General features: G+C 40.5%; 1 protein-coding gene and 2 pseudogenes across 2 annotated transcripts in view; 1 reads left to right on the forward strand and 2 right to left on the reverse strand.

Annotated features, from left to right (window-relative positions):
* Positions 1-23,423, forward strand: part of LOC119559666 (tyrosine-protein phosphatase non-receptor type 21) — a 239,737-nt gene that overhangs the window by 204,285 nt on the left and 12,029 nt on the right. The window contains exons 4-5 of one of the 2 annotated variants that reach the window (XM_037872722.1): positions 18,947-19,165; positions 19,223-19,399. In XM_037872722.1, the coding sequence (XP_037728650.1) occupies positions 18,947-19,165; positions 19,223-19,399 (396 nt within the window). Of the gene's footprint in view, positions 1-18,946; positions 19,166-19,222; positions 19,400-23,423 lie in introns of those variants that run through there. The other variant, XM_037872723.1, reaches the window with a different exon arrangement.
* Positions 11,713-12,142, reverse strand: LOC119559669 (annotated as a pseudogene).
* On the reverse strand, positions 12,549-13,012 carry LOC119559668 (annotated as a pseudogene).

A 23,423-nucleotide genomic window follows, 5' to 3' on the forward strand; every position in this document is an offset into this window, starting at 1 on the left:
CGTTCAGCCCTTGGCCGAATTGTATAGAAAGCAGCTAACAAATCATTGACCGTGTAGGATCTTTCCTTCAGCTTCGGAGGTACCTGTTTGTAATTTAAGTCCTTCATATCTTCTTGATGCTGCTTAACGCTTTCCTTTGCGACAAAAATGGCATTGCTGTGGGAACTGAAATTGTGCCCTAGTAAAAATTGATCATTTGGCACGTCTGTGGTATGTGGACCTTCTGTAACAAGGCTTAGATATTTCTTGGTTAAATCTGGAAATGTTGTACAAAAGACCGAACTCATGTAGTTTTTAAGTTGATGAGAAGTCGGTTGTATATTAATTGGTTTTTCTCTTGCAGTATGTAATTCAGTTAGCTGCAATGAACCATTATATGTAGCAATTGATTCTCGTTCGGACGAGTCAGTGTCAGTGTTTTTGATTAGCTACATATATCTTTGGGCTCAATTATTTTATGATCCCTCAGTGCTAAGTTTGTTAAATGAGTTCTTTCTTTATCGAGAGAATTCGACCGTTTGCTATCTCATATATCAAATTTATTATCATTCACCGGATTCTTACCCTTTGTTGGCTCATAAGCAGAGTATGGTCCTGCAAGATCGTCTACGTCTTCTTCCAAAATAGGGTTGACTTCCGTATCAGATAAGGTTACCTTATTGAGAAAACCAGTGACTATATAACCAAGCCTTGTGCCAGAGGTCTATTAGGTCCTAGTCTAAGAAGTTCACCGGTCATTAAACGAGGATATACACAAACCCCTAAGTTTAAGTCAACGGGTCTAGGATCTGCTAACGGCAGTCCCTCGGGAACATTAAGATCGTTTGCAATCGGTGATGACGGTTGGTTTGTAATGACTGTGGGAATAATAAATACCTCTACTAGTGTTTCAAAACCTGATGTAACTGACGAGGGCTTTAGTGTTGATTTAATTGCTGTTGTTATTTTTCCTCCAATTCCAGATATTTCAATAAGACGACATTTCCTTAAGAGATAGCAAATCTGCCATCCTCCTTGAGATAAGATTCACCTGTGATCCACAATCTATTACAGCGCGACATGTTTGAAGTTGACTGGTTGACCTTGGCGGTCGCGAGCAGAGCATATCCTATAGGGTTGTTGTAGCATGCAATGGTTGCTGCGCCGAACGCTGGATTGCCAGTCGGTCCTTGGTGTAACAGTGAATGATGCCGTTGTTGGCAGACTCGACAAGTCGCCGGTGATCCACAGTTTTCAACCTTATGAACTGTAGACAAACAATTTGTGAATGCTCCTACTTGAATAATGGCTTGGCGTCGCGTTTTGGGGTCCATTTCCTGGAAACGGCTACAAGCTCTTAGATGATGTGGCCCTAGGTGAGAAATCTTACACCTCTTTTCGTTGTGAACTGCCTGATGGCGGGCTGTTGCTGTAGGTTGTGCGCTTATCGTCTCCAGCATGCAAGCGCGCCGTTCAATAAACGTCAGTACACTCCTTAACGTTGGAATTTCTGTTGGTGCATAGGCTGAGTTTCTCAGTGCAGCTAGAGACTGCTGTTCTATTTTTCTTCTGTTAATAAAACACAGGATTGGATCCCAGGATTTTGTGCTGATATCGAGGTACTCATTGAGTTTTTGTTAGTGTCATGTAGGGCCCTTAGTTGGCCGTCTGTAGGCTTATAGTCAATCATTTTTGCTGCGGCGGCGAATTCGAGTATTTTTCCCTTCTGGTACCTGGCCTTCAATCGCAATCAGATGTCGTCATAGCCACCCTGTGAGAAGGCTGTGTCTGTCAAAACGTTCCTCGCTTTACCACGAAGCGAACTCTGTAGAATATGTAGTTTTTGACTGGCAGAATATGGTTTATTATGTACCAGTTCCACAAAGAGATCATGGAATCGTGGCTAGATACTCGCCGTTGAACTCCGGAATGCTAATTGGCGGAAGTGCCAAGTTTAGGCTCATTGGAGCGTCGTTTTCTCGAAGCAGCTCTGCTTCTGTCAGAGCTGCGGCCCCAGGTGTGCTATCCAGTTCGTCGTGGGCTTGCCTCAGTAGCGCCCATTGGAGGTCCAGGTGCCTTTGTAGGGCTGGGGTGACCGTTGAACAATAAATGTTCCACACAAAGAAACAAAATTAAAGTCCGTAATTCTGTAATTCCAAAGTAAACAGGACTTTAAAAAAAAAGACAACAAAAAGTTTTTTCGGCAAAATCAATTTATTTTATTCAAAATAGTCTCCTTCTGCGTTCAGCGTTATGCACGGTGCAAAAGCATGTCGAACGAGTTTTATAGCTCGTTGTCCGGTATGGCCGCCAGTATGCCGGTGCAAGCCTTTTGAATGGCCTCTACGTCTGCATAACGCTTTCCTTTCATCGGCAAATGCATTTTTCCGAAAAGGTAGAAGTCGCACGGTGCCATATAAGGTGAATACGGGGAGTGGTTGATGGTTAAAATGTGATTTTTGGTCAAATAGTCGGACACAAGCGTCGATCGATGAGACGGCGCATTATCGTGCAACAAACGCAAACTTTCATCTTCGCGATATTCGGGCCGAATACGGCGCGACCATCCGATATAATAAATATTTATTGAATCTTCTTATCCAACAGTGTTAACGTATATATCTTTACAAACTTGATTTTCTCCTAAATTCCAATTGGATTCTAGCCCGTTTCCGGATCCTTACTTCTGAATTAAAATTCTAAATTATTTTACTCATGGCGACATCAGTAAAATCCGCTTTAACCCGATTTATGGCCACAGCTGACTGTCTGATCCACTTTGAGGCCACTGTGAACGCTCCAGGTGCTCCTACCCCAATGTTATCCGCCTGTAAAATCCGTCGCGGTCATTTCAATTCGTTGTGGCAAACGCAGCAAACGACATATGCTCTGATTGCATTGTGGCTGCAGGCGAGGGCGCCGCAGACACAAAATCCATACTAAAATCCAAGTATTACCAAACTACTCCACTTATGAAAATTTTCCCGCGCAGCTCATGGAACAAATCCAACAGGGTTCCTCCCAAATACCTTAAGCTCCAGTAACTCCGTCCCAAAATTCCACGTCTTATGGCTGTCGGCTCCCTCCTGATGTTAAAAACTTTAGGGTATATCCCTTATATCCTGTCTTGCCAAAACAATTAACTGTATGATTAAAAAGAGCTTAGAGCTATTTATAAATGAAAGGAAAATCATGTAGTGAATGTTTCTGTAGAGAATGTGGCTGTGCCTAATCAAAAAATGGTTACTTTTCTAGGTAGGATCATATCTGAAAACATGTCACATATACTGTGTTTATGCTATGCCTATTTCAAGAAATCAATTCATGAAATGATCAAATTTGTGTGTGTATAAACACCATTTCATGAATTCGATAATACACGAAAGTTGACTATGAATTCATTCCCAATGCATGAAAAGTTGAGGCACAGCCTACTTCACAGCCTACTTCTTTATAGAGCTCTATATCAAATTCAAAAAATTTGACAGCTTTACTAATATCATTTCATGAATTTGTCTGTGTTGTATAAACAGGGGCTATTATAACTTCATGTATTGGAGAATGCATGAAATTCATAGCATAAACATAGTAATAAATAGCATGTCAAAAAGATAAAAGCCGATACTAAGATCAGCTCAAGAATTCTTCACTATGCTACTAGGATCAAGTCTGGGTTAAAACCCAAAGTCAGTACAAATCTTTTCAAATCATTTGTAAGAAGCAAGCAGGAATATGTCATAGCTAGTATTGCGGACATGGGCTGTGGAGCGAACAAAAGCTTAGAGATTGCTCAGGCTGGAGCCTTGAAGATGTGAAGATGTGTAGGTGTGCCTCCTGGCACAAGTAAGCATGCAATTTTTGTGCTTGTCGGTGTGATGCCACCGGTATTCAAATACAAACTTCTTACTGCCAAAGAGGTCATCAGGTCATCTCCGGCTGAAACAAGCTACACCAACACTATAAAGGACTTTCAGTTCTTTTTCGACAATACCAAGCTACGCGACCTGTTTAATGTCTCCGACAATATCTGTGTAAATGAACAAGTGCTCGGCAAAAGAAAAATGAATACTCATTTGAGGAACTCTGTGCCTTTTATGGGTAAATTATTGAGAAATACACCGGTAATGGATGGAATATAATTTCCACAGATGCGTCCATAGGTCCTGTCTCAAGTGGCATTGGGATACTATAAATGCCCAGTGGGGTTTCTCTCAAGTTTAAATTTGATGTTCTACTCTTTTCTATAAGTGCTGAGCTAGCAGGAAACAAAATTTCCTGTGATGTTTCTCATAAATCCAAGTACAAAAATGTTGTGATAATCTGTAATTGCCTTGGGGCTATTTGTTAAATCAATAACAAAAAGTCAGAAGCGTACATGGTTCAAGAGATTTACAACAAAATTGAGAATTTAGATGTTGAAAAGCTAGGCCACAAGGGCATTAACATTAATGAAAAGACTGACCTCATTGCCAAATCAGCTGTACACGAAGGAGAAACAACAGACATTACGGTTAATATTAAAGATTTTCTAAGGGAAAGAATGTAAATGGAATGAGCATAACAAGAACAAGTGAACAATAAAAGGATTAAACCTCTTAAAGGTTTTCCCAAATATACCAAAAATGCCATGGCACCATGATCTAAAATGGAATGCCAAATTTCCCACCAATTTTCCGATCGTTCCTATGGCAGCTATATGATATAGTCGTCCGATTTTGATAAAATTAAATTCAAAATTCAGAACTAATTAAAAAATGGTATTTCCAACGTAGGAGGTTTTATGTTAAACAAGGAAGAACGCTATAGTCGAGTACCTCGACTATCAGATACCCGTTACTCAGCTAAAGGGACCAAAGGAAAATGGAGATATGCAAGCAGCAAATGCGCCACCTACCGGCGGTAGACAGATTTAAACGTTGAGGGCGTTAGAGTAGGTGTGGCAAAGTTTTTTTTAAATCAATCGATAGGTATTGACGAGACCAATACATTTCAGTTAAAATTTTTTATCTAGCACGAAAATTGTGGGCGTCACAGGCTTGGGCGGTTTGTGGGCGTTAGAGTGGGCGTGGCGTATTTGCGTGACAAACATGCGCTGCGCACAAGGCTACGGAATCTAAATCTGAGATCCCAATTCTCTATCTTGGATAGTTTCCGAGATATCCACGTTCATATTAACGATTTTTTGAAGTTTGTGGGCGGTTTGTGGGCGTAAAAGTGGGCGTGGCAAACTTTTTTTTGGGTCAATCGATAGGTATTGATGAGAAAAATACATTTCAGCTTAAATTTTTATTCTAGCATCAAAACTGTAGGAGCCACAGTTTTAGGCGGTTTGTGGGCGTTAGAGTGGGCGTGGCACTCTACTGAAACAAACTTGCGCTGCGTAAGAAGCTCAGGAATCGGCACGCCAAATCTCAGTAGCCTAGCTTTCATAGTTTCCAAGATCTCTGCGTTCATCCGGACAGACAGACGGACAGACGGACAGACGGACAGACGGACAGACGGACAGACGGACAGACGGACAGACGGACAGACGGACATGGCTAGATCGACTCGGCTAGTGATCCTGATCAAGAATATATATACTTTATGGGGTCGGAAACGCTTCCTTCTGCCTGTTACATACTTTCCGACGAATCTAGTATACCCTTTTACTCTACGAGTAACGGGTATAAAAACACCAAAGATATAATTTGTTTGATATTATTTTCCCACCAATTTTCCGATCGTTCCTATGACAGCTATATGACATAGTCGTCCGATTTTAATAAAATTAAATTCGAAATTTAGAACTAATTAAAAAATGTTATTTCCAAGCTTAGGAGGTTATATGCAAAAAAACACCAAAGATATAATTTTTTTTAATTTTTTTGTCCGATTATTCCTATGGGAGCTATAAGATATAGTTGTCCGATCCGGCTGGTTCCGACTTATATACTACCTGCAAAAGATATAAGACTTTTGGGAAAGTTTCAGCCCGATAGCTTTAAAACTGAGAGACTAGTTTGCGTAGAAACGGACGGACAGAAGGACAGACGGACAGTCGGACAGACGGACAGACGGACATGTCTAGATCGACTCGTCTAGCATCACTAGAATCAAGAACATATATACAATTTATGGGGTCGGAAACGTCTTCTAAACTGCGTTGCAGTGAAGATTTCTGGCTGAAATCATAATGCCATCTGCAAGGGTATAAAAATAACCACTTCATTTAAGAGAACTGGCAAAATTCATTAATATAGCAAATCTAAGCTTTTAAGTCTGCCTCTTTTTTTACCATCTATGATGTGTAAAATTCTGTTGCGTTTGGGCAACCAACGACCTGTCAAGCTCACTGCTAGGAAGTCTTTGTAGGACCACCTTCTGTAGTTCTAAATCTGAGACATTCAAAATAAAGTACGAGTCTATGTACGATCACATCCTGGAGCTCCTTGCAAACCACAACCTGTGGTGTCGAAACCCCTCGGATAACCTATCTTGAGGATAAATTACCTACATCTTCCGACATTACTACCTTGAGATGAACATTCGGGAGGAATAACCTCGATCATAATGACATTGAGAATATCCACGATTAATATCGTTAGTAGCTGAGTCTACGCGGGTGTATCGCACATGCTCCATCAAACCACTAGTAGGTGGTCTATGCGGCAGTGTTGTTGCGACCAACAGCCCTATCATCTATGAGATGATTTAAAATTAAAAAAAAAGTGTATCGACAGTTTCGCCAGCGCACAGTGGGTCAAGGGCTGACAATAAATGTTCCTTCCAAAAAAATCGAAATCTGAAACTATCCCGTGTGCAGTCGCTTTATTGAACGCTCTATAAAATAAACGATATTCCACGGAAAATAACATTTATTAAATTGAAGAAAGTCTATAACCGCCTAATATACCACCAGCTCTATCCGCAAACAACACAACATAGTGCTAATAAACAAAGTTGACTCTATAAACCAGAAAATAAATTCTTGCTGAGCAACAAGTGCGGTTGTGCGTGCACCTTCAGTGAGAGACAATCGGTGCGGCAGCATCTTCGGAGTGCAAGAGAGAAAAAGGTTGCCCCATCAGCTACGCTATCGCCGATAAAGCAGCTATTCACCATTGTCGATAAGGCAGTTTGTCGGTAAAGCAGTGAGTGCAAGCTAAGCTACAACTTAAACTTAACGATTAAATCCGAAAGATACAATACAAACACAACCGACAAATACACCCAACTTTAATTAAATCAAACAATAAATACACTTAATAAAGTCATGGGTTCTTCTGCTCCACCCACTAAACGTACCCGCAACAATGCTGGAACTGCCAGCGAACGCATCTCGGATGTAAATTCGCCTCAGCTTCTGGAGCTCCTAAAGACTCGCTTCGAGGAACAAACCGAGAAAATTGAGTCGGCCGTTCGGGAAGCTGAACAACGAATGCTCAGAAGCCTTATGGATCGCTTGGACATAATCGCCGGGGAAGTAAAGCAAATGGATGCTCGTGTCCTGACGTTGGAGCGCGAGGTTGCCGATCTTCGCTCCATGAGGGACCGAATGGGTGAGCGGGTTGAGACGCTGAACCGGGAGGTAGAAAATCTACAAGCAGCAGGTGAGAGGGTGGGTGCACTGGAGGCCAGGCTGGCAACGCAATGCAGGGAGACTAGCCCGTGTGATCTGAGAGTTCATGGAGTTCCCTATGTCGAAGGTGAAGATCTCAGAGCTCTCTATCACAAGCTATGCTTCAATCTCCAGCTGACTCCACCACCAAAAGTCTGCGATATCTTCCGAGCAAGGAAATCACAACAAACACATGTGGATCCAGTGATAATAATTAAAATGATAAACCCACGCGAAAAGATCAAGCTGCTTGGTCAAGTCGGAATGTACAGGCGCGAGCACAAGAAACAACTCAGCTTGCAGTTTCTGGGTTTCAATTCAGAAGCGATAATTTATATAAATGAGCAATTGTTAAAAGAGCATTATCTCATCTTTAAAGAGGCTATGCGTATGAAAAAACATAAAATCCTTACGGCTGTCTTTACACGACGCGGCCTTGTGCACGTGCGCTGCGCTCGAAGAGATTGTGTATGTTGCATCAACAGTATGGAGGAACTTTCGTCCATTAATCATTCGCCCGATCCACTTTCTACATCTCTCACTAACGCTTCGGCTGGACCTGAAGCTGGTAGCTTTCGTTCTTAAGCGTATAAATCGTATCCTCTTAATTAAGATAGGTTTAAAACTAGTTTACTTTAAGAAATGTATAAGATACGCATTGAATATTGAGATTGCGCCCCTAATAATCATTGATAACAACAATGCAGGATGAGGAAGTTTGTTCCATAGCTAGTGCCATGATAAAAACTATAAGTAGTTATAAAAATGGTCTCAAAATCGTTCACTTAAATGCACAAAGTTTGCTAAAGAAGATTGACGAGTTTAGATTCCTTTTCACTCAGTCTAATGTCGATGTGATATGTGTGTCTGAGACGTGGTTTGTAAATGATCTATGTGATTCGTCTATTGTTTGTGAAGGCTTCAATGTTTATCGGTCCGATCGTACTGGTCATGCAGGAGGTGTGGCTATATACGTGAATGTGAAGCTGAAATGTAAGGTGGTACTTAAACAGCCAAGTGACAGTACTATTGAATACATTCTATTAGAACTTCCCAATAAATCCCATGGAAGAACCCTTCTAGGTTGCATTTATAGACCGAATCGGACAATTGACTACGGGTCATTACTTAATGTTGTTTCAGACATTTCGTTGGAATACACTGACATCATATTGGCAGGAGATTTTAACAGCAACCTATTGTCAGAAAGCCATCTCGTAGATAACTTTAAATCCCTAGGTTTGTTTTCCGTAAACGAAACGATCCCCACGCACTATAGCAGCCACTGTGATACATTACTTGACTTATTTCTTATCAATGACCCTAGCAAAATCATACATTATGACCAGGTTTCTGTACCAGCCTTCTCCAGACATGATATAATGTAATATTTTTAACATACGACTTGACCTTTGACAGCAAAATCAATTCTTTTACGTATAGAGATTATAAAAATATAAACTATAATGAATTAAAAACGGAATTTTTGTGTTGTGACTGGTCACGTATTTACCACCTTCGTCATATAGATTGTCAATTAGAGGTTTTAACCAACAATGTCCAGTATTTGTTCAACAAGTTTGTGCCCCTAAGGACCAAGGTGATTACGCCAATGCAAAATCCATGGTTCAGTAGTGAAATCAAAAACCTAACCCGTCAGCGAGATGTAGCTTACCTCCGGTGGAAGCGATACAAAACTGATGAATTACGAAAACAATACAAAGAGGCTAGGGTAAAAGTAAACATAAAGATAAAATCTGCAAAGAAAGAGCATTATAACATACAATTTAATAACTGTGTTAACTCAAAAAACAGATGGAACAAGCTAAAACGGTTAGGTATTGGAAAATGTAAGCAACAGACAGAGTCTGAGGTGGATGTCGAATTGTTAAACAAAAAGTTTTTGGAAATTGATGTACCTGAAGCAACATGCAATCCGTACCTGAATACTCAACCCCTCTGTGATAATAGTTTTAGCTTTATATGTATAAACCAAAGTGATGTCCTAGCTAGTATTCTGCATGTCAAGTCCGATGCTGTTGGTCTCGATAATATGAGTCCCAAATTTGTTAAGCTTTTGCTCCCCTTAACGTTGCCCCATGTTACATATATTTTTAACACGGCTATTACAACGTCTTCATTTCCGACAATATGGAAAAACGCCAAAATTTTCCCAATTCCTAAGCTAAACAATGACTATAGACCTATTTCAATATTACCTTTTCTATCAAAAGTCTTTGAAAACCTTATGTCCTCACAGATTCAACTATACTTAGCTAACAATTCTCTACTTGATGAAAGACAATCTGGATTCCGTAAGAAAAGGAGTTGTATTACTGCAATCACTAATATTGTTGAGGATATAAGACAAAAACTGGACAGTAACTGCGTAACGTTTTTGACGCTACTTGACCACAGTAAGGCTTTTGATTCTGTGAATCATAACATTCTCTGTACCAAGCTTAGGAATATTTTTAATTTCTCAACTAATGCGACGAAGCTTATTAGGTCGTACTTAACGAATAGATATCAAGCTGTCGTCTCTGGGACGCAAGTTTCTTCTCTCCGGAATTTATCCAGGGGAGTGCCACAGGGATCTGTGCTAGGCCCTTTATTGTTTTCTATATAGTATCCTGTCTGAGTGTGAAGTACATTTATATGCTGATGATGTCCAAATATATGTTAGTAGACCCGTAACTGAAATACATGCCTGTGTTCGAATAAGTAATAAAATGTTGTGGCTAATTGAAAAATGGGCAAAGGAAAATGGCTTGGGTATAAATCCTAAAATATCAAAGTGCTTGGTAATTGGTAAAAAGCAACTTTCAACACTTTCACTCCAAAAATTATATATAAACCATACGCCGATAAGCTATGAAGTGAATGCAGTTAATCTAGGGATAACATTTAACAATACTTTATCGTGGAGCAACCATATAGTCAAAGCGACAGGGCGTACCTATGCTCTGTTAAGAAAATTTTCATTCTCTAAATCGTTCCTAACTGAGGAAGTTAGACTATTAATCGCCAAAGTTATCCTCCTGCCCACTCTCTTTTACGGCATAGAAATTTTTGGAAATTGTGATGCGCGGGATTTGCGCACATTAACTGTAGCTTTCAATTCAATTGTCCGTTATGTGTTTAACTTAAGACGTTTTGACCATGTATCAGAACTGACATATAAAATACTTGACCTTAACTTGACCTCCTGGATCGATCTCAGAATTTTAATCTTCTTTCACAAAATAGTCACGAGTGGAGAACCAAAATATCTTTTCAATAAACTTACCCCAGCCACATCTGTAAGAACCAAAAATTACATATGCCCTCGAATACAAACACTGTGTTCCAGAAGGCAATTTTTAATAAATGGTATCCGGTTATGGAACAATCTACCGCACCAATACAAAACAATTAGGAGCGCAACTCAATTTTACAATAAAGTTAAAGATCTTTTAAAATACCAGTACAGATAAGTATAAAAATTAAATGAAATGAAATAAAATAAAAAAATAAAAAAATATATTAAAAACAATAACAATAGTAACTAAGAAAATTTGATGTTAGTCATTAATATTAATTAAGAGAGCGAGAGAAATTGTTTAAATGATTTAAAAATAATAATAATATAAAATATCAACTCAATGTGACTAGCGCGATAATTATAAGTGTGCACTTGTAGCGCTAGGATATAAACAAATAAATAAATAAATAAATAAAACAAAATTAAAGTCCGTAATTCTTTACATAAATCCGACCATCCGATATAAAAAATATTTATTGAATCTGCCTATCCGACAGTGTGACCGTATATATTTACAAACTTGATTGGTTCCCAAATTCCAATTATATTCAAGCCCGTTTCCGTTTCCTTTCTTCTGAATTAAAAATTCTAAATTACTTTACGTCATGGCAACATCAGTAAAATCCGCTTTAACCCGATTTATGGCCACAGCTGACAATCTGATCCACTTTGAGGCCACTGTTAAAGCTCCAGGTGCTTCTACCCAAACTTTATTTAGTGTAATTTTCATTATTTCAAGTGATTAGATTAAAATGATATAGATAACGATTGACAAGGGGTTTTTCGGAAACCTTGAACTAGCTCCCTTCTCTTTCTTCCATTCTCCAGTGCAGTGGTGTTACTTTCGATAAGTGCGAAAACTACTCGGTAACAGATTGAAGATGGAGGTGCACAGGACTGGATCCTCACTCCGCAGAGGTTCCTCCTCTGCCGTAATCCTCGCATCGTTGGCCTGCGCCACGTAAATCTTCGTCGGCAAACTTCCGGATGAACTGCCGGCAGAAGCCACAGGAAGTGGTGAATACATCGGTTCGTAGGCCAAAACAGCTCCAACGGAAAATTCTGTGACTCCCTCGCTGACGGATTTCGTAAGGGCCGTTCGCTCCGCACAAGAGCCCGGCGTAAAGGCGGCGTTCTCCACATTGCATCCGGTGAAGAGCAGCTTTCAAAATTTCTTGAATTGGGAGATCCAGACTGCCGAAGGTGACCAACACCTTCGCCTTTTCCGGGCTAGCAACATTTTTGGTCAGATGTGTCATTATTATTTAATACTACTAATCAATGGAGGAGGCACGCCTCTTTCCTTAAAATATGTTTTATTTTTAGCTAAGCGAGTGCGTAACTCCTTGTTTTTCCTCTGAACGTCCGCTGGCAAATGGACTGTTTGTGGTGATGGTGTCGCGCGAAGTTGGCTATGGTGACATAAAAATAAACACTTGGCCAACTCGGACCGGGAAAAAGAACTATACGGCCGATAGGCAACTATCGTCGAGAGCAGAGGAAAACACAACCATATGCGTCGTGCCGTGTACAAACTATTCAATCAACATTTAACGAGGAGTGGGTTTACAGAATATAATAAGCTGGGGGAGTCGCATAAACAATATTGCACATGGATTGCAGCGGGCTTGCACCCTATCCCTGTCCGGTTGTGTTCCGCTCTTCCTATTTTCCGTTCGAGAAGCTGAAGCCGTTGGGCAGCAGTTGGAGAACGCTGGTTCAGAGCACCCTTAGGGGCAGATTGGTCGGCCTGGCGGCGTACAGGGGGATGTCCTTGCCGTTGAAGAACTCCGAGAGGAACTGCCGGTAGACGCCGCAGGTTTTGGTGAAGCCATTGTCCTGCTGGGCCACCACCGCACAGGCCACAAAGTCCCGTTTGCCTTCGCTGATGGCCTTGACGGCTGCAGTCCTCTCCGCACAAATGCAGGTGACATACGCCCCGTTCTCTATGTTGCAACCGGAATATATTGTGCCATCGCTGGTCTGCAGGGCAGCTCCCACGGCAAAGTTACTGTAGGGACAGTAGGCCTGCTTCCGGGCCTCGGTGGCTGCCAGGATGAAGGATCCAAGCTCTTGAACTCTCGCACCTTAAGCTCGTCTCTGGCTCCGTTGATAAACACCTGTGTCATGGCCAATGATTGTTAATTAATATTTCGCAACAGAAAAGCAGCTCAACAAATAAACAGCTCGAATTCTCACTGCCACCACAAAAGCACGGCAGTAAAATCCAATGCGATCACTTCAGTTCCTTGTGGCAAACCGCTTACACCAAATCCATACTAAAATCTAAGTATTACCAAACGTACTCCACTTATGAAATGTTTGCCGCGCAGCTCACGGAACAAATCCAACAGGGCTCCTCCCAAATACCTGAAGCTCCAGTAACACCGTCCCAAAATTTCACGTCTTATGGCTGTCGGCCCCCTCCAATCGACACAGAGCCTGAAAAAACCTAACTGAGCGTTTCGAAAATAAGAGAATGCAGGTGAAAAGTCAACTGAAAACTCTTTTCAATGTGCAACCCATAGCGCAGGAGTCAATTTTTTTACAATTTCCCGGTGTTCATATTGAGAATTGGGACCCTATCCTGGTTTATATGTGCTCGACAAAACTACCAAAGCTCTCGCTCTCATTATGGGAGCTATCTATCCAAAATAAAGCCGAAATTCCTACGTGGCTTAAGCTTGATTCGTTTTTGACGGTCATCTAGTCATCTAATTCGGGATTGCACAAGGAAACCTCACGCTCTCATTATGGGAGCAATCCATCCAAAATAATGCCGAAATTCCTACGTGGCTTGAGCTTGATTCCTTTTGACGGAGAGCCATCGAATTCTCTTGAGGCCGTCGATAGCTTCCGACCTGCCAATTTTCTCCACGTCCAGTCCAAAGACACAAATCGAGTGACAGAATTTTAAAAAATAAATTCCTTCAATACAGGGGTAGTTCCGATACCCAAAGGCTGCGATCTGTGTTCGAAGAACAACCACCCCGTGCGTATATGTCAACCCCTCCTACAAATGACGGTAGACGATCGCCTAGCATATATCCAAAGGAAGCAGTTGTGCTCCAATTGCTTTGCAAGCAGCCAACATTTCCGGGATTCCACAAGCGCTCACAACTGTTTCACTTGCCAAGATCGGCAGTGCACGTTGAGCCAACTATCCTAAGGTTCTTGCTACGGGTGTCCACGCAAGGGGAGGAGAATTTTCACGCCAAAAGGGCGTTTTATTAAGTTAATGTCGAGCGGCAGTTTTATCCAGATGTCTACCTCTCGCGCGCTCGCACTGCCCTCTGCACTCCCTCTCCATCTCTCCCCTAAGTCACCGCTCTCGAGCGCCTAAGTTAAGCTAGGCTTAAGCAGTTCAATTTCCAAAGTGACAATAAACCCTAACGTACTCCCAATTTCTTTTCGTACCTTCGACCTTCTGACTTCGTTCTTCCAATTTCAGCGATCAAGCCACCACGCCGCAACAGATCATATAATTAATTTTCGTTCTCTTGTGGAGATCAGAAGATATTACGGTCATAGTATTAGTGGGAAAACACAACATGGTCCAAAATGAGTGAAAGGGACTAATAGGCTTCTCCTTATGTTGTGGGTAAATGTGTCATGCGGCGTCCCTATAAAAGATGCGCACCGCGGGAACAAGGTTTACAAAAGTAAATTAATAGTGACAGTGCAAGAGTGTTAGCGGAAAAATTCCCGCCTGGTTTAAGTTGGTAAAGAGTTTATATATTTATTTCTAGTAGTGACCTTTGGGAAGACAAGCAACGGATCTGCCTTTCTGGGCTCAATAGCCAACCTTTCCTTTGAAACGGCAAAGCCATCGGGTATGGTGGTTAGGCTTAAGTGGTTAAGACAGCAAATTAATTAAAAAATTAATTTTGCAGTTCTTTGGTGGACTCGTGCAGAGAATAACAATTTTATTATTCTGGGCCGCAAATAAACGCCTGCGAAGCACCCAGACAGCAGCGGGCGATCGCTAAAGGCGATTGCCTATTTTTGTAAGTAAATTAGGTAAAAAAAATCATACTATTTCTTTAATGCACTAACTTATCATAATTATTGATAGCTTGCGAGAGTCGTCCAGCTAAAGGCACCTAGCCGACCAAAAATTACCATGAAAATGAGCTGTTTACGTATTTTTAGAGCTTGTAGTTTTTTTAAGGCATGGCAAAGTATGGCTATAAACCTTTAAATTTATTCCAAACAGATTGGCAGCGGATACCTTGATTGGAAGCGCTTTACAGTAATATTGACTGTTAATGACGGTAAATACAGATTCACTTATTTGGATATTGGAGCATGTCGAAGTGAAGGGGATATGAACGCATTTTCTTATTGTCAGCTTGTCATAGCAATCCTTCTGTATAAGTGGGACTTTCCAGATGACAAGCCACGAAACGAAGATATGCTGCCATATTACTTAGTGGCTGGTAATGCTTTTCCGTTGTCGAAGCGCATTATGAAGCCAAATAGTTTAAGAAGCTTGGTAAAGCCTAAAGTCCGTTTGGCATGCTAAACCATAAGTGGATTACCGAACTCTTTTGTGACATCCAAATAGAGCTAGAAAATGTCGCTGTCTGTTGCTTACTCCACAATTATATCCTTAGAAGTAAATTGGACAATGAACATATTAATCCAGTACCTAATTCTGAAGAATTTTCTCAATTTCGTGGCAGAGTACAGGAATATCGAAAATATGTGAGAGATAGCGTAAAAAAGTATGTCATTAGTTATCAAGGTTCTTGTCGTTGGCAGAATAAATAGTTGGTCACCTAAGTCCTAGTTGTTTAAATGAAACCTTTTGAATTTGTGCCTTGTTATACCCGTTACTCTAGAGTAAAAGGGTATACTAGATTCGTCGGAAAGTATGTAACAGGCAGAAGGAAGCGTTTCCGACCCCATAAAGTATATATATTCTTGATCAGGATCACTAGCCGAGTCGATCTAGCCATGTCCGTCTGTCCGTCTGTCTATCGATTGACCAAAAAAAAGGTTTGCCACGACCACTCCGACGCCCATAACGCTTAAATCTCTCTTCCGCCCACATAACCATATGTTGTGATCAGGGGTAGATGGCGCATTTCAGTCTCGCTTTGCTGCTTGCATTTCCCTTGTCTCCCTTTAGCTAAGTAACGGGTATCTGATAGTCGAGGTACTCAACTATAGCGTTCTTCCTTGTTTTTATTTTACATTTTTTTTAAAAAAATTTATTCCTGGTTAAAATCTTTAAGGGATTCCTCATGGATCAAATTGGTAACCTTATGTACGGTTAGCTAGGCCTGTTGAGATGGCAGTGCAGATGCAAGGGATGAAACAACATTTTTGTTTTGAAGATTGATCTGGATATAAATCGTTTCCTTCGATTCCTTTAAATATCCACTAAGCATCTCAAAATATTGCTTTCATAACCATAGTTGCTTTTGGGCGTCGATGTCGAACAGCTTCAGACTTCTTCATCATCGACAAAATCAATGGACTCGTCGTGTTCAGTAAAATTTGTGTTGAAAGTTCTAAATTCTTGGTATTTCATAATCTTGTGGGTGCTTCATATCAACGATAAAGGTCTTTCGTTCTCTTGTTGGAGAAGTCAGCCAATACAGACATGCGGTCGCCAAACTCCCACTGAACTTTCACTTAGGACTTTCAGGAGTCCCCGCGATCTGCTCCACTTTTTTTAATTGTAGGGAATCCGGCTTACGATGGTACCTATAACTCTCTCGTAGAGAGGTGCACGCATCTTTGCATAAGTAGTTGAAGTTAAAAATAATAATGTTACATAAATATCCGTACTTGCCAGTTTTCTCCATAGTTTCGGCAATGAGTTCCCACCCCTCCCTTGTTCTAATCTGCCGAACATATTCGACAACAATTAATTTATTAACACTCTAGGTATTAGTTTAAATTTATTCATTATTTTTGTTAGTTCTAACAAAAGTTTTGGTGATGAACCGTAGATTTTTCCTTATCGCGCGTTGCGATCGTTGGAGTTCGAATTGCAATTGCTCTGCGAGCGAACTTTCGACAGTCAGTCAGAGGAGAGAGAGAGACTCAACAGAAGCTTTCGAATGAGTGGTGTTCGTACCCAAGGGTGCTCAACATGACCAGCACCAAAGTTGGGAACAGTACCAGGCGCTCAGTAGCACCCACTGCAGATGAGAATTGCTGATCAGCATTTTCTGTGTCTCACTAGCTCACAGTCTCACCGACTCAACGGCACACTGATCCGCCAATGCAGTCGGCACATTTTGCCGTGTCAGCCGAGCCAACTACGCGAAGTGCTACCATAATTAAAATTCCTGACTTACTCTTATATATATATTTTATTACATATATTATATTTTATTTCACTAATCATTACACTAAACTTCCGTGTTCCAAGTAGTATATAAGCATGTATCAAATTAAGGATAAATCAGTTATCAACGCAGCTCAGACCTCCGCGGTTCTACTTCCTACCTCTGGGAATAGGGCTCGAGTTACATTCGTGGTCCGGAGGTGGCTGGTCACAGTATTATAGATATAGGTGCTTATTTTAGTGTTCCAGTGAAATAAAGACAAGGATAAACTTCTCTGGTCGAGTGTCACTCTTCGACTAACTTTATTCTGTTCTGAGTATACAAATGAGAGCTAACTTGGGAGTGGGGTACATATGTTGAGATTGCGAAACTCCTTAGGTCAGCAGTTCTCGGCCGGATGCCTGTGGCCCAGTTGTTTACTCGGTTCGGTATCCCGTCTGCTGTGTCGGCGGTTTGGTGTCCGAGTTGAATGGCATCTCCGCTAGTGGGACAATGCCCGAGGGGGTTTAGGTGGAGGTGATGTCATGAGGAAGACATCAGCGGTAACTCTCGTAATACACTATCTCAACTAGCAGTTTACCTGCGTTAGCTTAACCTCAGCGCAGTTCCCGCATCGCCTGTGGTCCGGCATCGCAGTAACCATCATTAGCACTGCAGCGACGCGATCGTCCTGCCATTAAAGCGTCCCCATGCCAGCGACAAGTGCTTATTACCACCTTATCCCGCAACGCGACCCAGAAGTGACTACTTCGGTTAGGCATAAACAAGTGGTAGAAAGAGCGAGTTGATGCCCTATTTACAGAGAGTTGTCCTAGCTGCAGCTGCCTGACAACGTTGTTATCTTTATGCTTCGGGTTAGTAATATCCCAAATTGCGCTATGGTTTAACGCAATGAAATAAGTTGTTCTCATCAGTTTAGAACCCTTGGTTGCGCTTCCGTCGCTGCGAACTCATTTTGGTGGGATTTGACTGAAAATGACAACACCCGGTCGTCTGTTGAAAATGCTCAATAGTTCAAGAAATGTTTATACATTAATTATTTCTTGAGCGGTATTTTCGAATTGTTATTTGTGAGACATGAAGACAGCCGTCCAAGGACTGCAACCAAAATTTTGTGCCGTTTGTTTCATATGAAGTTTTTTGTTTTGGTCGACTTTTTGGCAGGTTACTAGGCCTTAAATAAAAACCCTCAGAGCATAATCATACCAAGAAGTCAGCTAAAGCAAATTTTCCATTTTTGTAGAGTTGCGCACTAATATATTATTTATCTAAAAAGACTATGGGCAACAACAACTCTTGGTTTTTGCAACACGGCTTGTCACCTTCTCACACTGCACTCGTTCTTCGTAACCATTTCGTCAAAAATTCGACTCATATCGTTTCTCAACCACCGTATTCGCCTGATTTGTCACCGTGTAGGGATGTGAAATCGACATTTTTTGAATAAAAGTAAATAAAAGTAAATAAATTGAATATATTTACTTTGAAAGGGATGAAATTGATTTAGAAGAATAAATAAAGATTTTCCATTTTACAAAAAAAGTCACCTTTTTTTGCCCACATTATGTGGCCGCCAGACAGACATTAGCGTTGTGGGCTTTAGAGTGGACGAAATTTTATTTCTGAGCTCCAATGAATGATTGAACTCATCAATATTATGTCAAAAATCCATTAAAGTAATATTATAACTTATATAGAAAATATTTAGAAGTAAATGATTTCTTAATATTTATTTGAATTGTTTTCCTAAAATTCCAGTGTCAAATACTAGATGAGAAGCTAAGTGACTCGCAGTTGTTCATGGAGTTTGAACGCATACCGAAACGACGGGAGCATGCTTTATACGAATGTGCCCTACTGGAGGAGAACGAGCAGAAGAACCACGACCCGAACTTTTTGCCGTATGATGACAATAGAGTGCGATTGACACCATCAATGGACAATCGCCACGGTTACGTTAATGCCTCCTATATATCTGTACGTTCAAACAAAATGCACTCCTAAAAAATGATAACTAACATCAATTATTTTCAGGCCACAGTGGGTACAAAGCAACGGTTTTACATTGTGGCCCAATCCCCGCAAGAGTCGCGAACCATGAGCATCTTCTGGCAGTGTGTGTGGGAGGCCGATGTGTATTTGGTGGTTCAGCTAACCGAGGATATGAGCTTTGTTCCACTAAGCAGTCAGCAGCGTCTAAAGTTTGGTCAGGTTTGTAAAAGATCCCTTCCTGCATTGAGTTTATTTGAAGGCAGGACAATTTTTTATGCCCGTTAATCATGGAGTAAAAGAGTTTATTGTATTCGGGAAAGAGTTTGTAAGCACCAACATTTTGAAAGATTTTGTAAAATTGTAAATGGGATTTTGTTTTGACTGTCAAAACTTGAAATTCAAATCGGACCAACTATTAAAAAGTTATAAGCAAATAAAGGAATCGACGCAAGGTGGGCGCAGCGGCGAGTTGTGCTATCTTGCATATATCCATCCCCTACCGGACGGAGTCACCTAGCGGATTGCAGAGCTGTTAGTAAGTCGCAAAGAGGTACCTAAAAATTGAAAGTTTATTTTTTTTAACCACGATTTTATTAAAAGTCCGTATTTTTTCGATCTCTGTTATTATACATCAGACGTAATAAAAACATTTCGTTTAATTTTCTCATACGGCTCGCTTCAGAAAAATATATAATATAAAGTATAAATATTCTTGATCAGGATCCCTAGACCAGTTGAACAAGCCATCTCTGTTTGTCCGTATGAACGGTAAGATTTCGGAAACTATAAAAGCTAAAAAGTTGGGATCTGGCATGAAGATTTTGGGGTTCTTACGCAGCGCAGGTTCTTAACGACCACAAACGCCCATAACGCTCACACCCGTCTAGCGCCCACATAGTCGACGCCGCCAGCTTCGGCGTTCTCTCTTGTTTACGTTTGTTGTTAGTTGAATATACCTACAAAAGAAACGCAACGGTGTTCCTCCTGGAAAACAAAATGGTTATATTGGCCTTTTGCATCTTTGCAGATGATATTTTTGCTTTATGCAGTAAAGCAAGTGCTTTCAACCTAACCATATGTCTACCTACTTACACATCACAGACGAAATTCTGTTCTTTTCTCTTGTTCAACATGAACTAGTTAAGAAATTTAACCGCGAATTCTTCAAAGCAAATGGACCAGCATTAAGCTCACATACAAATATCTTTTAATGCCTTTTTTACTTGGATATGATCCACACATTCTGTAAAAGTATATCCCCTACCTCTTCAGAAATCGCTGTTAAAATTAATAAGTTAATTCTCTTCTTAAGAAGTAAGAAGCCAATTATTAAAAAGGTGATGTAGTTTAGTTGCTTAAATTCAATGATAAAAAGGTAAGATTTTACTAATTGTATTAGAAACGCGTTCCAGCATTAGGTTATCATTAATTCTATCTCAGAGCAAACAGGGTGATCGCTATACATTTTAAATAGGTGTTGCAGAAATAGAACTCGAGCATCGGTATGGTTCAAAAATGTTACAGTAGCTTTTTTTCCTATGATTTTAAAAAAATATCTGATCGCAATATTTTCAAAATGCCTTTCCCGGATACTACGTCTGCAACCTAAGGCGTCATTTGCAAGCCAAACACAGATCGGATTACGAAGACGATGTCGAAAACAATAACTGATATTTAGAATGAAAAAATCAAGTTTTCTGTAAAAATGGGCCTCGAGAAAGTTAAAAAGGGCGTGTATCGAATTAGTAACTGCGGAGAAACTTCCATAGGCTATTTTCGATTCCGCTGGGCTTAGGACGTCAACATCCCAAATATTTCGTGGATAAAACATGCCTGCAGTTTCTTCTCGAACTATTATGGGACTTGTGGAGGAGAAATGCGAATCCATAAAAAAAAAAAATAATATTTTTGTATTAAAAGATCGCTCTGTGTGCCTGAAAATAGATACGGCAATTGCGAAGTCCTTGGAGTCAATTCCGAATTTTTTGAAGATGCTAAGATTTTCATTAAAACATTTAGCCTTATCGATCTAAAAATTGGATACGTTACACAATCTCAAATTCAGTCTTTAATAGATGATTTTAATATAAGTATGAAACTAACTTACAGTATAAGTACTGATAACGGCCGAAGAGCTCACACACCATTTACAACTTCAATTAATCGTTTCCATTAAATGTGCCGCTCACACTCTTTAACAAACTGATATTGTTGGTCTGCTCGGTACGGGATTCGTGCGGCTAGCTCAGTAGATTGTGTGCTCGTCCCACTAAATTTATTTGAAGTGAGTGCCCCGTAGATCAGTGAGAAATTACAGAATTCAAAGGATAACAGTCGGATTTTTTTCGTTTTACTTATTACAACGGGTGGATGGCTCGCTTGGTCTCGGTGTCGCCCCGCGCTGACTCCACTGGCTGCTGATGATGTTCGTCATGGCTCGTCGACGCGTTGACTCAATGATAGCTGACGCCTTCCTGTATCTCGATGAGCTCTCCGCAACGGCTTTGACGTGGCTGGCGGTGACGTCCACTGATGTCGCTGCCGATGTGCTCCGCTCGCCCTTCCTGGCTGGTAGTGTGGTTCTCTGGCACTCGGGGTTTCGGTCAGTTGGTGTTCCGGGACTTCGCCGGTAATCGCTGGGCTCTCAAGAACAACGCCACTGATGTACGTTGATGCACTACGAGCAGTACAAACAAGTGGCCCAACGACACCAAGCACGTGCTTGTTACGCGCGGGGCCCTTCTATCAATTTGCGCAAAAATGCGAGTTCGCGTGGAAGATACAAAAAACAAATAGAGACGGGACACAAATGAAAATAAAAGAAGCAACTAAGAATGAAGGAATTGTGTTAAAATATTAGTTTTTAATACCGGGATAGAAGTTGATGTGCAAATTAAATGGTAAAGATTGTTATAATTATTACATAGAACGCGAAAGGGCTCGTGCAGACAAAAATTTGATGTACATCGTTGCAAATTTAGGGGATAATAATTTCGTGTTAGTCTAGCAGGGACATTGAAAGTTAGGCGGTTTACAAGTTCTACAGAATCAATATCACCTCTAATAAGATTTTGCATAAAAATAGTACCAAGCATTGTTCTACGATTTACAAGTGTAGGTAAATTAAGCGATAGTCATCTACTCTGATAGGAAGGTAGCCTTACGTTACGATCCCAGTTCAAACTACGAAGGAACAAAAAGAAGAAATTTTTTTTGTACCGACTCAATACGGTCAATGTGCACTTGATATTGTGGACTCCAAACCGAAGAACAATATTCCAAAATAGGACGGACAAGGGAGGTAAATAATAATTTGGTTGTATAAGGGTCATCAAATTCTTTTGACCAACGCTTTATAAACCCAAGAACACTCATGGCCTTGTTGACAGTGGACATTATGTGGCAGTCAAATTTAAGTTTTGGGTCCAGAAGAACGCCTAAGTCATTAACGGAATATATACGGTCGAGTGACGTATTTTGAAGAGAGTAACTAACAAAAGTAGGAGTACCCCTATAAAAAGTCATAACGTTGCATTTAAGGCAGTTCAAATTTAAAAGGTTATACTCACACCATCCCTGAAAACAATCAATATCTGACTGTAAGTTGAAACCCGACGCTATATCGTTATATGATAAACAAAGCTTAACATCATCAGAACACATTAGTACACGAGAATGTTTTATGGTAGAGGGAAGATCGTTAATAAACAAAGTAAACAGCAAAGGACCCAAATGACTACCCTGAGGCACTCCAGATGTCACGTAGATCAATTTTGAAGCAGCGTTCTTGAACATAACTCTCTGAGTCCTACCATTCAAATAACTTAAAATCCAAGTTAATAGCTTACATGGAAACCCAAGCTGATTTAATTTGAATAATAGAAGAGAGTGGTTGATAAAGTCAAAGGCCTTACTAAAATCTGTATATATAACGTCAGTCTGCATTTTTTTCTTAAATCCATTAATTTCAATAGATGACAATTCAAGAAGTTTGGTGGTGGTCGATCTTCGCTTAACAAAACCATGCTGACACGGTGATATTAGCGAGGAACATAAATGTTGCAAATGAGAAGTAATAATACGTTCAAATGCTTTAGGAATTGCCGACAATTTGGAAATACCTCTATAATTCTGGGAATCCTCCCTCGCACCCTTTTTGTGAAGTGGAATGATAAAAGAGTCCTTCCAGATAGTAGGAAAAACTGATGATGAAATAGACAAATTAAAAAGTTTAAGAATCGGT

Source organism: Drosophila subpulchrella, unplaced genomic scaffold, assembly GCF_014743375.2.
Source record: "Drosophila subpulchrella strain 33 F10 #4 breed RU33 unplaced genomic scaffold, RU_Dsub_v1.1 Primary Assembly Seq30, whole genome shotgun sequence".
Lineage (NCBI taxonomy): Eukaryota > Metazoa > Arthropoda > Insecta > Diptera > Drosophilidae > Drosophila > Drosophila subpulchrella.